The sequence below is a fragment of the Podarcis melisellensis genome, assembly GCF_964234715.1.
Source record: "Podarcis melisellensis genome assembly, chromosome: 1".
Lineage (NCBI taxonomy): Eukaryota > Metazoa > Chordata > Lepidosauria > Squamata > Lacertidae > Podarcis > Podarcis melisellensis.
The window spans coordinates 73,635,082-73,652,764 of record NC_138528.1 but is presented as its reverse complement, the minus strand read 5'-3'; the positions used below and the strand labels follow the sequence as shown (position 1 = coordinate 73,652,764).

At 43.1% G+C, this 17,683-nt stretch overlaps 1 protein-coding gene and 1 long non-coding RNA gene across 18 annotated transcripts in view; one reads left to right on the top strand and one right to left on the bottom strand.

Moving 5' to 3' along the window:
* Nucleotides 1–15,924, top strand: part of TNNT3 (troponin T3, fast skeletal type) — a 42,374-nt gene extending 26,450 nt beyond the window's left edge. For 14 of the 17 annotated variants that reach the window (XM_081904433.1, XM_081904434.1, XM_081904435.1 and 11 more), the window contains 10 exons: nucleotides 3,548–3,572; nucleotides 5,180–5,225; nucleotides 5,484–5,600; nucleotides 6,322–6,399; nucleotides 6,767–6,880; nucleotides 7,426–7,535; nucleotides 8,799–8,889; nucleotides 10,000–10,040; nucleotides 12,862–12,902; nucleotides 15,533–15,924. In XM_081904433.1, coding sequence (XP_081760559.1) covers nucleotides 3,548–3,572; nucleotides 5,180–5,225; nucleotides 5,484–5,600; nucleotides 6,322–6,399; nucleotides 6,767–6,880; nucleotides 7,426–7,535; nucleotides 8,799–8,889; nucleotides 10,000–10,040; nucleotides 12,862–12,902; nucleotides 15,533–15,630 — 761 coding nt within the window. In that variant the 3' untranslated portion in view covers nucleotides 15,631–15,924. Of the gene's footprint in view, nucleotides 1–667; nucleotides 753–3,547; nucleotides 3,573–5,179; nucleotides 5,226–5,483; nucleotides 5,601–6,321; nucleotides 6,400–6,766; nucleotides 6,881–7,425; nucleotides 7,536–8,798; nucleotides 8,890–9,999; nucleotides 10,041–12,861; nucleotides 12,903–15,532 lie in introns of those variants that run through there. The other 3 variants (XM_081904428.1, XM_081904430.1, XM_081904424.1) reach the window with 3 other exon arrangements.
* On the bottom strand, nucleotides 13,903–15,526 carry LOC309366210. The gene is made up of 2 exons (XR_014166576.1): nucleotides 15,371–15,526; nucleotides 13,903–15,336 (listed from the first exon to the last, which is right to left on the bottom strand). It is a non-coding gene; the product is annotated as an uncharacterized lncRNA (long non-coding RNA).
* Nucleotides 15,925–17,683: the final 1,759 nt, after the last annotated feature.

The following is a 17,683-nucleotide window of genomic DNA, read 5'->3' as shown; positions in this document are numbered from 1 at the left end:
ATTGCCACTCACATCCATTTCTGGAAGTTATATACTCAACAAAATCTAAGGATGATGTTGATAATAATAATAATAATAATAATAATAATAATAATAATAATAATAATAATAATTTATATGCCACCCATCTGACTGGGTTACATATCTGAAATACTGTCTCCTGCCCTACAGACCCTCTTGGATGTTAAGATTGGAAGGAAGGGCTTTCTTGCTCATTCCACAACCCTCCAGATTTTGGGAGGTTGCAGTGGCCTGGGAGAAGACCTTCTCTGTGGTGGTCCCTAACCTGTGGAACTCCCTTCCCACAGAGGTGTGCCTGACACCTTCATTATCTGGTTTTTGCTGTACAATGGAGGTGTCATCATCATCATCATTATTATAAAAACAAGCTGTTCCCCACTACAAGGACCTTACAGTCTACACAGTAAACATGGCATTTGTCCACCCATGAAGCCAACAGGACTGCTTGGGTGGAGAAAAATATGTCTTGTATGTATGACCTGGCCCTCAGAAATTGACATTTTTTGACAGTCCCATCGCCTATTTCAGTCATAGGACACAATGTATTGCTCTTCTTTCTTTCAACTGCACAGGAAGAACAAATGGTTTTTAGAAACTGGAAAGTAGAGAGGGGAGAGACAAATAAGGGTGTTGTGAAAAATAGGAGGAGGAAAATTGGAGCATGTTGACCCAGTTCCTTTCTTTCCTTTGCCTTTCATCTGCAGCTGGAGCCGAAGGAGAATATTGTGATGGTATTTTGGTGACATTTGGAGATCGCACACTGTCTTTTCTAACACCTTTTCCCCGCCTTTCTGCTTCTAATCCTCACCCACTGTAAAACCAGGAACTGGGCCAAATCATCACAGTTGCAAATGTACAACCTTTCATGCCTCTGTACTGCTAAGAGATAAAAGTCTTAAGCCGTCAGCAACCCCTCCTCTTTCCCCAATCTGTTGTCATTCCCAACAGAAGTAAAATAGCATTGATTTAAGTCCAAACAACTGCAAGACATGTCTTTAGAGGGATCCCTTTGCATATACTGTGCAGGCTTCTAAAATATATATATATAAAAATCAATAGCATCTGGAGGCAGTAGATGAGGAGGGGAATTTAATCCTTTCCTCTCCTGCTGTGATCCTTAGAAAAAATTCCTCTTCTGAAGGGATTTACTTTGGGATGAAATCCCCCACAGTTTGGCCCCCATTCAGGCCATTAATGGGGTCTTCTCATAGTGATTTGAGGTTTTAGAGACCAAAAAGGACCTTGGGACAGAACAACAACATTCCTTACTGATGTGCTTTGATCCTTTCTAGATTTCAGACTCTGAAGGGAGAGTGTAAACTGTTTTTTACATGAGATTACTTCAATTCCCTCTCCCCTTTTAAAATCTCATGCTTACTTTCCAGCTTTCTTTCTCTTTATTTTCAAGCAAGCACTGAAGGACTCTTTCTTTTGGCAGGATCATTTTAGGGATTTATGCCTTGTATCTCTTGTTTGTAAGAACCAGAACAATCAGAACCTCAGATAAAGTAAGGGGCAATTGAAGAAAGGGTTTTGCCATGATGATTGGGTTTGTTTGTTTGTTTTATCCAGTTCCTTAAAGAAGAAGAAGAAATACTATCTTGAAGATACAACAGTAACCTTGAGACTAGTCTCTGTGCACACACTACATCTTGTTTTGTCACATGTTTTCTGTTAATTAAAAAAAGAAGGAAAGTAGAATAGACTTTTTGTTTTTTGTTTTACCCTTATCCTGAAAGTACAGAAATGTTACTTTTTATTCCAGGATCAGAAAACTAACCTTTTTTAAACTACATGTTCATGGAATTATTCCTGTATAATCAACAGATGCCCAGACCTATGGGGTGATATTCCACTTTAGCCATACTCAGGGAAGAATGGACATCAGAAACTAAAGTCCATTGATTTCAGTAGATCTTCTCTGAGTTTGGCTTAGTTGGATATCACATGGGCTGGTTATATTAGCCAATGGCACATGTATTTCAAAGCCAGTTGTGAGGAACAGATGAACAATAAAAATGATATGAAGGGGGGGGGGTTAAAATAAAATAATATAAAAATATGGTGACATTCTTGTAATCTGTTCTGATATGGTGAAATAGGAATATATATGGTAATCATCCTTTTGCACAAGGAAGGAATGAGGAACCATTGGCCCTCCAGATGTTTTTGGATCCCAGTTCCTATTAGCTGCAGTCAGCCTGGGTAGTGGTCAGGAATGATGGAAGTAATAGTCTAGCAAGATCTGGAAGGTCACAAGTTCCCCACTCCTGATGTAAGGGAGTTGAGGCAAACAGAACTTAGTGGGTCTCTGAATAACATCCATGAAATATTGTTTGGTGTGATTTGTATTCTGTTCCCTAGGTTTTAAAAAAAGCTATTTCAGATCAAAAAGCTCACTGCTTACCACATGAGAAATATAAAGGCCTCTTAAAAAATTACACTTCTCATATATCAACTTCACTGAGAACATCCTCCTATTCACATTTTATGTAGCAGTAAAGGTAAAAGGACCCCTGACCGTTAGGTCCAGTTGCGGACGACTCTGGGGTTGTGGTGCTCATCTCACTTTACTGGCTGAGGGAGCCGGTGTACAGCTTTTGGGTCATGTGGCCAGCATGACTAAGCCATTTCTGGCGAACCAGAGCAGTGCACAGAAATGCCATTTACCTTCCCGCCACGGCAGTACCTATTTATCTACTTGCACTTTGTTGTGCTTTCGAACTGCTAGGTTGGCAGGAACTAAAGGATGGGTTAAGAAGAAGATTTGGATAGTTCCAGTGCTGAAATAATCAGCGATTCCCAATGTTTTTACCTTTACTGGCTTAGGAAAATCCCACGCGATTCTTTTCCAGCCTTATCACTTTCCAAAGCATAAATTTACAATATCTCCATTTAAGGCTGATACTTTAAAACCTTGCGGTGAGATTTTGCCTAAACATTATTGCTGTAAAAACAAATAGCCCTGCTTCAGCTGAGGGGGCGACATTTTAAACTTGATTCTTCATATTATTTGCCTTGTAAATTCAGAATCCGAATGTTTGGAGTTCCTCAAATAAGTCTGCGTTCATGATACACTGACCAAATAGGCTCTGAGCTTTTTATTGCTGAAATCTCACTGCAAAAGTGACAAAGGTGGCGCAGAAAGAGCATTGTATGACAGAATTCTTTGAATTCATACATAGCATGTGGTCATAAAAGACATTCAAGTTTCGAGAATCAGCACTCAATACGGAGAAGGAAGTTGCAGACTTCCTGATGCTATGTTGGAGCTTTCATGCAAGCTCTTGTTTTGTTTTTCTATACTGTTTTACTTCCAAGTAAAACTGGTCTGCCAAGGAGTGTGTCTCTATGAAGTGTCAAAGATATGATTCAAGTGCCCTTGGGATGATTCCATGAGAATGGACATCCCTTTTGATTCTTTTACTTTAGCAGACCTGACTAGGATATATTGTTGTTCTAATATTGTCTTTCTCCATCTTTCCTTTCCTTGCTTTCTCTTTTCTTCCTGGATTGCTCTATTTAGAGAAGAAGCCCAGAGTTGTACCACCGTAAGTGTGCACTTCCAGATATTGAAAATACTGCTTGTTCTAAATAATCATGTTAAAACTTGAAGGTGGATTCAACTAGATGTGCAGTGACTTTCGTATTTGGCTGGCTGAACTTCTCTTTCCCTTGTGATGAAATGTGAACATCTCCTTGGAATATGGCAGGGAGGTTCTGCCAACTGAATGCAGAAATGTGCATCCAACTGGTTGCACTTATTTAAAGCATGGGGACCCTGTGGCCCCTCAGCTGTTGTTGGACTCAGCTGTCATCAGCTCCAGCTGGCACGGCACGGCCGGAAGTCAGCAACATCTGTAGGACCACAGGTTCCTTACCCTAATTTAGAATGTCCAAAGCCACTCTTCTGGTACCAACTGGCTATGCCCTCAACAGGGTATAGTGCCACAGTTCATGTTTGGAGTGGCATGGAATGAAGAAAGAAGAGGAATAAATCCAGAGTTAGGTAAGGAAACTGTGATGGTGGTGCTGATGGGGTACTTGGGGATTAACTAGTCATGTACAGTGCAAAGTAGAGTGCACTGGTCCAGGAAACATTTATGGTAAAGACAGACTTTGAGAAGGGATTGAAAGGAGGAGAGGGAGAAGGATGGAAGGACAGAGAAGGAAGGATATTCCAGGTGTATCGAGGCCTGAAAGAAGGTAAGGAGGATAACACAGGCAAGGGATAAAAAGGGGGCATGGAGCAGTGGGAGGTAGAGAGGGATTGTGGTGTTATGTACATTAGTGGCAATACCATCAATGCATATTAAGGATGTGAGTATTGGGGCTATGGAATGAGTGGCATGCATTAAAGCAGATGACCTTTGACTGAGAGGAAGTCGGTGATTTCTTAAGAGTGGTGGCTGTGGCCCTTCAGATGTTGTTGAACTTCCATCATTGCCACCCAGGGATGATGGGAGTTGTGGTTCAGCAGTATCAGGAGGGCCACGGGTTCCCCACCCCGGTTTAGATACTAGCTGGTTTATAGTAGCATGTGTTTACATATGGAAAAACTAGTATTTCTCTGTTGCATACAAAGATTGACACAGCAAATCAACTATTCTGTAAAGCAGGAGTGTCCAACATAATGATTAAGGTATTAATCTAGCCTTTTTGGGATCTCTAATCCAGCCTGCAGCATCTCTGTCATACTTCATCCAAACTGATCCATGCACATCTCTATGGTGCCAGCACTCTTAGTAGTCCAAAAAAGTCCAAATATGTCATGATTATTGTATTTATGCTGCAATCTTTAAAGGATAGATATTTTATCAGATCTGAAGGAACAATATTTTCAATTTACCGGGAATTTATAATTGAAATGCAGTAGATCACTTGGTGTTGAAATCCGGTGGAACTGACATTTTGTAGCCCAGAAATATTTGAGAGTGCTGCCGTTGAACATTTGTTAGGAGGTGAAATTGGTGCGTCAACATTTTTTAGATTGACACCTCAGCTCTAAGTTGTCATTGTACTTAAGCTTTCCCAATTAGTGTTCATACAACCTTAATTTCAGTTACATTTTCTTCTGAATAGTTCTTTTGAACAACATACCTCTCCTTAGAATGTTTACCTTTGATGCTTAGATGCCTTACTTTCTCTTCCTCCAAAGGCTGACTGCTCCTAAAATCCCAGAGGGGGAGAAAGTAGACTTTGATGTAAGTATTGTTGGCTCCTTTCAACACTATTGACTCCTGTAAATTTTCATTATATTTTAGACAAGAGGGTTAAAAACAGGACCTTCACCTCAATCCTAAAAACATATTCCTAATCCTGAGAGGAAATTGAGTGTTTGGGGTTTTAATTAATGAGGATGTGGAAGGATTCTTTGAGTGGGAAAACCCAAATAATCCAAATCGTTCCATTGTCACTGTTTGCATCATAGCCATCATTCCATCTTCTTTTTCTTACTCCAGGACATCCAAAAGAAGAGGCAGAACAAAGACTTGATTGAGCTTCAAGCCTTGATTGATAGCCACTTTGAAGCTCGGAAGAAGGAAGAAGAGGAAATCCTAGCCCTTAAAGAAAGAATTGTAAGTCTCGCTGGTGTGATCTCCACAATTTCTTCTCCAAGAGGACAGTGTACTGCTGCTCAAGAGTCCCACAATTTAGTTTTAATAGAGACACAATGCTTAATGGTTACATCCAACTGAGAGTAGAACCATTGAAATCAATTAACATTACTTATTTAAGTCTATTGATTTCAGTGAGGCTAGCCTTGAGTACAACCCAATGAACCATCCCTACTCTGTAACACAAAGGAGTGAATTTTTAAGAGCTAACACTTTTTAATCTAAGTATAATTGCACCTTTTTGTTTAGGTGGAAGGGATACAATCCAAATGAGCTTCTAATAACATTATTCTTATTTTGAGTGAGGGGGAATTTGATCCTTATGCTATTTTCTCATCTGAAAAAACCCCACATGACATCAAATCCACAATCCAAATGGGCATTGTAGTCTCTACTGTTGTCTGCAGCAGAGGTACTGCTTTATCCTTTGATCGGCTTAAATACAAGTGTTTTAGAAGACATACAACAATTTTACCACACCCCTGTGGCTAAAGCAGACTCTAGGTGGAGGGACCTCCTCTAGGGATATTTTGGCTATCTGGATGGGATCACTGTTGAACCAATTTGGACTGTTTCACTCTGAGGGAAGTTTCTTCTGTCAAATGTTGTTCCAGCCAACAGTACATAAAGAGTCACAATGAAACATCTCATTGCTTCCTCTTCTTTTGCATGAAATGAACAGGAGAAACGTAGAGCGGAAAGGGCTGAACAGCAAAGAATCCGGGCTGAAAAGGAAAAGGAGCGTCAGGCCAGGCTTGCTGTGAGTTGTTGTTGTTGTTATTGTTGTTGTTGTTGCTTATTGAATCCTATACCCGGAGGTCTCAAGGTGGTTGACAGAATAAAATCAAGATATAAAACCACAAAACACATAATCAAAATAACAACCCAATAACCCCCCCCCCCAAAAAAAACCCCCACATTTTAAAAGGACATAGAGACACAGAGCAATCAAGAGACATCTTCTGGCAGAGTTAGTCTAATACTTTTTGCTCCATTCTGCAATCTACTGCTCCTGGTCTCCTTTTGGCTCCATCCCACAATCTACCATGGCCATTCCCCAAACTCCTTGTTCTGCACTTATGATTCCCAAGTATGATGTTGGCTATTTTCCTCTTGTCCCTTCGTAGGAGGAGAAGGCAAGAAGAGAGGAGGAAGATGCCAAGAGAAGGGCTGAGGATGACATGAAGAAGAAGAAGGCTCTGTCCTCCATGGGTGCCACATACAGCAGCTATTTGGCTAAGGTACGTCCACTGTTTGACTTGAGGGAATGAAAATGTGGCAAATGGCACACAAGCGTAACGGCGCTCATCTGAAAAACCCTCTGGTTAAGTGTTCCCTGTATCTCATGGGTGGGTCTCATCAGTTGCTAGGAATTCTCTAACCACACATTGGCAAGAGCTCTGAAAAGCTCTTCTGCTTTCAAGGGAAGCCAAGGGAGCTTCAGGATCTGCACAGAGACACTTGGGCTTTGGTTTTCTCCTGTACAAATGCCAGCAACTTAGTTTTGCTTGACATCAGCCCCGCTGGGTCCTAAGGCCTTGGCATGGGCCCCAGCACTTGCCCCACAGTGCCAGGGGCTGATACTGGGCCTGCAGCGAATAGTCAAGACCAAAGAGCAAACCAGAACTAGAGGTCAAACCAGGAGGCAGGATCAAGAATCAATCCAGGAGTTAGTCATGAGCAAAGGACAGAGCTGGAGGCAGAACTGGGTAATAAAGACACAGGAATTCCTACCTACATGTATCCTGTGATGTACTGAAAGTGTTTGGGTTTTTTCCCCCCACAGGCTGATCAAAAGAGAGGAAAGAAACAAACTGCAAGGGAGTTGAAGAAGAAGGTCCTGGCAGAGAGGCGCAAACCTCTAAACATTGACCATCTTAGTGAGGACAAGCTGAGGTAAAATGGAGTTGTACGGAATGGAAGGAGTCAAGTGTATTTATCATTCATTCATTCAGTTTTGATCCTGTCCTTCCTTGCAAAGGAGCTCAGCAAACAACCAAGGACTAAAACAATTCAATTAAATTCAGTTAATATAAAATAAATATTGAAATACATTATGAACATCTAGAAACAGTCACATGCCTGCACAGTCCATAAATGCAAGGTTGTCAAAAGGAAAAGGAACGCTTTTAAATTCCTCCTGAATGCTAATAATGTTCATCACCTACCAGGGAGGGCATTTTAAGCTTCCGGATTATGGCGAGATCTCCCATGGTGGGGGCAGCCCTGCTGTCAGAACCCAGAAAAGCAAGGGGGCAACCAGGTTTGGTGGCACCTTACCCTTTGGCCATGGGTTTCAAAATGGGACTGGCCACCTCGATAGTACACTCCTATTGAAGGTAAAGGCAGGTAAAGGACCCCAGACAGTTAAGTCTAGTCAAAGGCAACTATGGGGTGTGGCGCTCATCTCACTTCAGGCCAAGGGAGCTGGCGTTTATCCACAGACAGCTTTCTGGTTCATGTGGCCAGCATGACTAAACCACTTTTGGCACAACAGAACACCGTGACGGAAGCCAGAGCACATGGAAATGCCATTTACCTTCCCGCCACAGTGGTACATATTTATCTACTTGTACTGGTGTGCTTCGAACTGCTAGGTTGGCAGGAGCTGGGACAGAGCAACGGGAGCTCACCCTGTCACACGGATTCAAACCACGACCTTCTGATCGGCAAGCTGAAGAGGCTCAGTAGTTTAGACCACAGCGCCACCCACACCCTATTATATTCCTATTGATATAAGCACCCTTTAATAACCCATGCTTGTAGTATTGCTCAAGCATATCATTGTTGTCCTAGTTTTGTTCTTTTAGTTTATGTGAACTACTACAGGTTAATAAAATCTCAAAAGTGCCATATTTGTATAAACAAGATGGCCCTTTACCTTTGCCAACCTGGTGCCCTCTAGATGTTTTGGATTACAACTCCCAACAGCACCAGCTAGTGTGGTGCATAAAACTTTGCCTTATGGCTACTAGTTCTTTGGGATCTGTGTAATCTCACTGTATACAAGTTGTACAAGTGACAATAAAGTATTTCATATTTCATATCTACGGAAGATGTGCTATGGGAACTTCAACTGTTATCCCCTTTCTTCTTCTTCTTCTTCTTCTTCTTCTCCTCCTCCTCCTCCTCCTCCTCCTCCTCCTCCTCAATTCACAGGGAAAAAGCCAAGGAGATGTGGGACTGGTTATATCAGCTGGAAACGGAGAAGTATGAGTATTTAGAGAAGATCAAGAGACAGAAATATGATGTGAGTAGAAAATGAGATCTTGGTTATTATTCTGCTTACGTCCAACACCTAAGTAGAAAATGGTTGCAATTCTCCTGGGAGAAGCGTAGTGTGTGGACTTTAAAATACCACTCTGAATTCTTATCAGTGGGATTTACATTTCATTTGACTCTGAAACTATTCGCCTAGAGTGGCTTTTGGTTTTCTAGCAGGAGAAGAGAACTTATGCCTTCATGATGTGCCTGGAAGGAGAGCATGAAAAGCGTTTTTAGCCCAATCCATGAATTTACCTGTCTCCATCATAAAGTGCCTTGAAGAGTAGAATGACTAATTTCATGGTTTTATTTTCCATCACAGAAACCAAGAGAGGTACCCTATTATCTCTATAGGTCTGTCAGCACTTTTCAGCACTGGATTGAAATATCGAGGGGTATTCTAATGCTGAACTCTGTTCTGATGTCACCTGCTTCTTTCACCCATGGATCATGTCACCTCCCTCACTTGTACTCATGTAGACAGAGAAACCAGCAACATGTCTTCTTTTGTCTTCCTAACCTTACATGACACCTGCCATATTTTTTATTTTGAAAAACAAACCCGTGTGTGTGTGAATGATCACACTGGATGGGAACATGGAAATATTCCAAATTTCTCTACGAACTGTAAGCATAGCCCCTGCTCTCCTGCCATGTGATAAAAGAGAAACCACTCTGTATTTGTGCAAAATTTAGTGTGCAAAAAGCTAAAGAACCTGCAGTCCAATCACACGTTGCCAGGCCTGTGCACACTGTACAGGTGGTACCCTCCTTATACATGTACGTGAGCTGAAGCCTAGAGAGGACAACTAGTTGTGCTGGGGGAGGACAGAACTTGACCGATGTGCAAAATCTGCCCCATCGTGCTTGGACTCTGTTCTTTGATGGTGTATCTGTTGATGGACTCCCTGTTTAAGCATTTGCCTTGTGCTAGAATGTTAATGCGATCCTTTGCATTTTGCTTACAAGACACGATATAAAGCAGAGGTTTTTAATGTGTTGCTCGGGACTATTTACCTCTTTCTGAGTACATACTGCAAACATCTGGATTTGAGAAGTACCCCAAAGCCAATATAATTATCTCGATCTCTCTTAGATTTTATCACTACGTTGCAGGGTGGAGGCACTGTCCAAGTTGTAAGTACAAAAAGTTTGCCCACATGACAAAAGCAGCAACAAAAGGCTGTTTTGCATGCATGAGCCTCCTGCATGCCCAGAGTCCGGGTGCTCCAGGTTCACGCAGGACAAGAGGCTGGCACTCAGTTCCTGGCACAGAGAGCAAGAAGCTGAGCATTGGACATGGCGCTGTTCTTTCCTTCCATTCGCTCTCAGAACAGGTTAAGCGGATGAATAGGGGTGCAGGGTCACACATTGCAGAATATAGTGGTTGTGCCTCTGGATCTCTGGATTCAGGCATCTTGTAGGTTAACTGGATGATGGCAGCAAAACAGGGGGATTGGGAATGAAGGGCAGGGTCGGCAGAGAATTCTTGAATCCAGTGGTTATCTCAGGCTTCATAGAACGCAACCACAGAAATACGATGTCAGCCTCTTTCAATAGAATTATTTCTATAGGATCTGAGCTGCAGTCCTCAGATTAATCCATGGGGTGTATTCCATGGGGAGACCGGTGAGAAGCAGTGGCTGGTTAGGGAGATTCTTATAAGTTTGCCCATGTCCTACAGAGAATCCAGAACTGTGACTGTGTGCAGAGCCAGAGAGAGAAGTTTAATGCGGGGTGGCCATCCTCTCCTTGCTCTGCTTGGGAGCTTCCCAGTGGCATATCTCTGGCTCCTGATGGGAACAGCATGTTGGATAGGGTGGAGCTTGATCTTGCTCCAGCAAGCTAGTTCTTACGACATTTTAATGCTTGAATTAGAAATAGAAAAGGGACAATTGTTTATAACACAGGAACTAGGTAGGGGGCAGGGGCAGGTAGGCGAGTCTATAATAGAAGGGAAATAAGCAAGGCAGCAGAACAAAATTCATTAAAAAGAAAAGACAAAATTAGCACAAAAGTAAGGAAGAATGGAAAGAAAGCATTCTTGTTAGAGCAACAGCAAGCCAAGTTGCTGTTCAGTGCTTGCCTGTAGCTTGCCAATTCTGTTCTTCCCAGCAGACTGAGTGCCATGCCTGCTGTCTTCAGCTTACTGCAGGTTTAGCATTGAAGGTAAGTCCTAAACCCTGAGGCTAGGCCGATGAGCAAAGTGAAGTTGGTTCCTTAACAAATACCTGGTTTAAGAGGGCAATCCAAGAGCCATTAGGGAGTTCCACAAGGCAGATTTTGCCTGCAAAGTAAGTATATGCGGTGGCCAGGTTTTTCCTTTTCATGTCGTTCCGTTGCTTCTGGTGTTAGAGTCTCTTTGCTTCTGCTTGCCATGGAAATCCAAGATGGTGGACAACAAAATCCAAAATGGTGAACAAGGATGAAACGTGAACTCTTGCATTGGTTTAAAGTGTGTTTCAAAGGACAAGAAATAATATTGCTGGGTGACCTATTCAAGGAATCCTGAGAATAATATAAATATGGCTAATGAAGAATTTTAACTATGCTGAATTTGCCAGGGTCTAATAGGACAATTGTGTTGTTTTCTCACCTTATATCTTAGGGGCTGAGGAACCTATGCCACATGGCAACCAGAGTAACTGGAATTATAGGAAAGGCTCATTAACCAAGCACACAATTAATTATAAAGATTTCCCCCCCCCCGACTTCTGTCACAACTCAAAACACAACACCCCTCCAATAAAAAATGAGACAACCACAGAAATTATCAGAGTCTGGGAACTGATTTCAAATGTCTGTGGTTTATGCCTACTTCTGATATTCCTTCCTTTACCCTTTGGGAGCTCTTACTTTGGCTAACAATGTGGAGCATAGCCTCAAGTGGATTACTTGACGACAAGTGGTGCATCTGGTTTGGATGCACAGGACTCAGATTTGTGTGTGTACATTTCTGTGGGACACCCTCACATGTGGCAGAGGAGCATAATAGCCTTTTTCTGTGCATTGGCTTCTTTCCATGTTGTAGCACAGTAATGTTTGGAGCCAATCATATGTTCCATGATATGTCCCAGCCATTGCCTTTTTTACCATGTGAAAGCAGTGGTGCTGCTGCTGTGGTAACATGAAGGGGATGTCACAGTCTTGGTAATGTAGCAGGTGGCTCCCTACAATTGACATTGGCAGTTTTTATCATTTCATTTATGCATAGGAAAACTTCCATTGCCATAAGCTTATGGGAACACCGTAGTTTCTCCTCCCTCCTTTTAAAGGTTCTTTTGAGTCCTGGAGGGTGGAGGCTGATGTGGGCTTTGTGCTTCCACTGTGGCAGCTCCCAGGAGAAGCGTTAGAGTTAAGCTGAGCAAACTGAACTGGTTAAACTTCCAGCTTTGGAGTCTGTCCATTTCCAGCTCCTCTTCAACACAGGTCATTCTCTGTTTGCTAACTGGCTGGTAAATCTCCAGCAACGTTTATGGGCTGGGGAGGAGGCTGCAACTGAGCTGTGAAGATGGGCAGGGGAAAAGGGGATGACATAACGCATACATAGACAGCTCACTTCAGGAACAGCATCATAATGCCTGTATTAAAATAAAAGCTTTCAAACTCTCCAGAGTTCCCAAGAAAGGTCATTTTTGATCTTCCTGTTCTTGTTTTCTTGCCATGATTTGACCAACCATAATGTAGTTAGGTTCCTTGAAATAAACCTGGATAAACACTTTTAACAGCATTTCTTGCTCACTGGGGTGCCGTTATAAACATTTAACAACTTTTCTGGTAAGTTTACTGCCGGTTAGCAATGTCTTTGTCTCTCAGCTTTTCATCCCAAAGGGAAGACTTTAGGATCCCACCCTATCCACATGCAGCAGCCCTGCTGCCAGGTAACAACCACCCACCTTCCCTCCACTACGGGAAGTGAGATCACTTTTAAAAACCTCGTCACATATGTTGTTTGCAGATCACCACCCTCAGGAACCGGATTGATCAGGCCCAGAAGCAGTGAGTAACCTCCTTGTCTCCCTCTCCCAGCCCAAAGTACAGAAAAATCCGCTCTCAACGCTTGTCAGCGGTCACTTCAGTCTTGCTGCCCTTCTTTTCTGCTGCGAGGGGTGTTGGGGAGGGGGGGTGAAGCAGGAATGACAAATTCCACCCCTCTCCCTTCCCCGTAGTAAAGATTGGCGAAACTGAAGTGAATCTTACCATGCGAAAGAACCCACCCCTTTCCCCGCAATCTCAGCAAAGCTCACCTGGAGCTGTGCTGCAGTTCCTTTGTGCTTTCTGATACTGCAAGGAACAGGATGTAATAACACTAATCTCATCCACGTTTGCCGGTACCACATGGACACCATGGGCCACCAACCGGTTCTTTTGAACTGGTCACCTGACCCTTTAAAAATTCCCCTTCCTCCTACCTAATTCAAACCCCTTCCTGCTTGTTTTGTTCTGTGTCTTCTTTGTTGCATGTGTCCACTAAGAAACCGAATGCATCAGAGATGAAGGCCACTGGGAGGGGAAGTTGTCAAAGATTGGGAATGGGTAGTTGGGGGAAGAGAGGAAGAAAGGAGCAACTCTGTGCTTGTTCTTCGTACATAAGGATGAAGATAGGAAGCGGCCTTACATAGATTCAGGCCATTGGTCCATTAAGCTGAGTATACACTGAGGAAACGAAAATAGCCAAAACGGCATGTCTCCTTATGCAGAATGGAATTAAGTACAGATTTTTGTTTGTCTGAAGTCAATCTGTGTCATTCCAAATGATAAAAAAAAACAAGTATTAAGTGCTGGTGCCACATGCCTCATGCTGAAGCATCTCATATTAATGAATAAACAATGTCAATTTCAGACAAGGTAATAAAAGTATCAGCAGCATATTCCATTTGAGCGGACTTGTGGTCCAGATTTCAAAGATGAATTGAACTTTAAAATAATTTGCTTTGGAAGGTGTGGCATTCTAAAGTAAGAAGTGGCTCTTTATTGTTAAATCAGAACACTTTTTAAAAAAAAAATAAAAGGAATATTTGAAAACTCTGAAGCAAAGTGCTCAGGGCTTCATGCTGTATTCCAGTATAAATTGGGACCCAGTGATAACAATGGCAACAGAACAGCCATTGAGATGGATCCAGAAGTTCTTGAGCTGGTCTGAAGCTTTTGCAAAGCAGCACTCCTAACAAGACCTGCTGCAACAATGCAGTGCCATCATCCTCATAAGCCATGTTTGCTATATGGGCAGCGCAGGCGGAGATGTCAGCGATAGGATGCCAGTCTCTATTGTCTGAGAAAGCACTTGGCAGCCCATTATCTCTCATGTATAAGGTTTAATTTCAGAATAGAGTGTCCACCTGCATTAACTGACAGGTAAAGTATGCACTCTGTCTTCTCTGTGTGTATATGCATGTATGTCACTGTGGCAGATCCTCCCATAGGTGAACCTACTGCTGAACAAATCCACTGGTCTTGGTAACAGCCATGTAAGCATTCAAAAGATACTCCTTGTTGCTGTTGCATCGGAATACCTTCCATGGATGAGTCAGTACTGGAGTTTTCCTAAGGAACCTTTATTCCAGGCAGTCCCAGGCTGCTAATCCAGGATAGTTTGCTGGGCAACTTGCAGTACCATCCAGCTATAAATAGTGTGCAAACTGTCCAGTAACTTCAGGAGGGAGCCTTATCAGGATGTGCATGGGGAGGTCAGGAGTAAGCAATGAACAGGCATTGCAAGAGGGATCTGCTGTTGCCACAGTGCGGAGACTCTAACACTAGACTAACTCACTCACCTGGAACTAGACCTAGCTCATGGCAGAAAGGTAAGTGCTGCGCATGTTTTGGGTGCTGTTTTATCTGCCTGCAAAATAAAGGAATTTGGAAATCATTTGAACCACCACAGGAGAACTCCGGGACTATCTCCTTGTTTCCTGGATCCGGGGGGGGGGGGGCGTGGAGAGAGAATAGGTGAATAGTTCCAGTAAAGATTAAAGGCATTTGTGCAATTCTGAAGAAAAAGTATTTTTGTGAACAGCCATGGTTCATCAAATAAGTAGTAAGCATGATGCACCGTTTCAATCTATTTCTGCACATTGTTATCGTTAATGGTTTAAGTCAAGAATGGGGAATTTCTGCATTCCCGGGGACCACTTTTTTGCAACACAGTGGTCCAGGAGCTGGAAGTGTATTTTACTGTCAGCATTGCCCTTTCATAAGTCCCCTGGCTACATAATAAACCTGGCACTACCTAGCTACAAGGGCTTCACAGCTGTGGCCTACATGTGCTTAGCAATGGCCAGGACATGCTGTATGAAATCCAGAGGTGTAATGAAATTTTCATTTCTGGAAAATCTGAAACTGGGGGCCTGTTGTCACTTTTTTTTACCACATGGGGTGAGGTAAATTTGCTTCTGAGGCCAGCTCATACCCATAGATGGTCAGCTAGCCACTCCTTGTTTCAATGATAAAACGTAACAACCTGGAACTGTGTTTCATGCACTTTGATGCTGATGCACCCAGTTAAAGGGACATCGGATCAGGCCTCTTCTGGTGACTAGAAATGTTGAGCGACTCACCCACCGAAGGGTTGGTAAAGGATGTGTCTGGGACTGGCGCGCTGACGTGTTTTTCTCGTATCTGTATTACAGCAGCAAGAAGGCCGGAGCCAAGGGCAAAGTTGGAGGGCGCTGGAAGTAAAGTTCTGGAAGGTGCCTGCAGGCAGAATCTTCAGCGGTGGCATGGCTAAAGATCGCTGGCCTCCCCTTTCCTCTTTAAACACAAATTCCGTTCCCTCAGCCTGAGCAAAACCATAGTTGCAACATCAGCCTGGATTGCCTACTGCTTATTTCAAGGGCTCCCACATCTTCCAGAGCCAGTGCCCTGGAACGGAGATGACTCCCTGCTGACACCTCCTACGACCTGCTGTGTGTGTCCTTTTATTTTCCCAATCCCAGCCCTACACTGACTGCCCAGTAGATTGCAGTGTATGAATCACTTGGTTTTGTAAATAAAGTGTGACCGATAATGTGCTTCAGCCATACACTCCTGACTAGCGTCTTCATTTTCTTCCATTCTTTGATTGTCTTAGAATGCATCCCTCCCCCCCCCCCCCGCTCCTGGGACCAGAATGTTTATTGGCCCAGAGGGTTGGTAGAATTTAGCCACAGACCATGAAATGTGTGCCAGTTTACACCCAGCAAAGGCTACCACAGCAGTGGGGAACCTGAGGCCTTCCAGATGTTTCTGGACTTCACAACACTGCCAGGCTCAACAAGTGAGGCTAGGGATGATGGAAGTTGTAGTCGAACATCTGGAGGTATCACAGTATAAGTCATACTTGAATCCTATGCATATTTACTTAGAGGTAACTCCACTGAGTTTTCTTAGCCTTCCACTATGACTACTCTTCTTAAATCTGTTAACTTTGTTTCATTGAACCTCTAGGACAGGGATGGGGAGCCTGTGGCCTTTCAGATGTTGCTGGACTCCAACTCCCACCATTTCTGGTCACCGGACATGCTGACTTGAGGGCTCACACACATTTCCATTTTTCCTGTGATTTATAGGCAAGGATCCAAAATGTTTTTCTTTTGTCCAGGAAACTCCACATTTGTAGCTGAATTGGAACAAATGTCACTCTGCAGAAAACCTGACTGATACCCCCCCCCCCGATTCAGCAGTAAGCAGGGGGTTTTCCTAGGGAAAATGGTGGGCTAAAAGATGGACCTGCCTAGAAATCACATGACAAGCAGATGTGTGGATGATCCCCGTGTCTCATGGGAGCTCATGACCAATAAAATCTGAAGGGCCATAGGATCTTCCACCCTTGCTGTAGAAGAAATGGAGAGAGGTATGCTGAGGGTTGCAGCTCCTCTTAACATGATTTGCTATCCTGTACACTGCTTCCTTCACTTTACCCCCGCAGAACTACTTGCCAATAAAGGAAAGGTAATTATTTGTTTGCTAGCAGCCTCATATCTAGTGTAGCTCAGGAATTCTAAGAGACAAGAGCAGAGGGGAACCAGTGAATTTTGAAATCTGTGATTCAAATCAATGCAATTTTGAAAAGTTCAGTCTGCCATTTTGACTCAAAGTAGTGCCCAGTTGTATCCAAACATAGACGAAAACTGGTCCTTGAAATCTCAAACCATCAGGCAAAAATTTAGAATATCGTAAGAGGTGTCCAAAGGTATTACAAACAAACAATGTTCCAAAATATAAAGCAGAGGTGGCTGGCTGGAAAGATGGAACCACAAAAAATCTCATTCCTTTTTCAACACCCTCAGTCACATTCACAGACAAGAACTACACAGCATTGGATTCAGCCAGCAGGACCCCATTGGTGTGCCTTAACTAGCTGTTTTGCACACCTGGAAAACAGGAATTTCCTCCAGGCCGCAGCACCACACAAATGCTGTACAATAAGACGACCACCTGAGACAAGTTGGGCTCTGCACTCTCCTGACCTGCAAGATTTGAATGAAAACCATATGGACAAGTCCTTTTCCAGAATGTGGCCATAGGGTGAGGGAGCTCTGGCCTTTAAAGTTCAACATGCAAAGCATATTGTCAAGGATCTTTGGGAATGGGCATGAAAATACATTCAGGTTTGGCTCTGCTAAATAAATAAATAAAGGCTGGCCATTCTGCTTGATCATAGCGAGGCATCAAGAGAGCTTTCCCCCCTTCCTAAATAGCTTGGAGACATCACTATTTGCTGAATCCACTGATTTTCCAAATAGCCACAAGAACAGGTTGAGATAGGGGAGTTCTGACTAAAATTCCCCCAAGCTTCACTG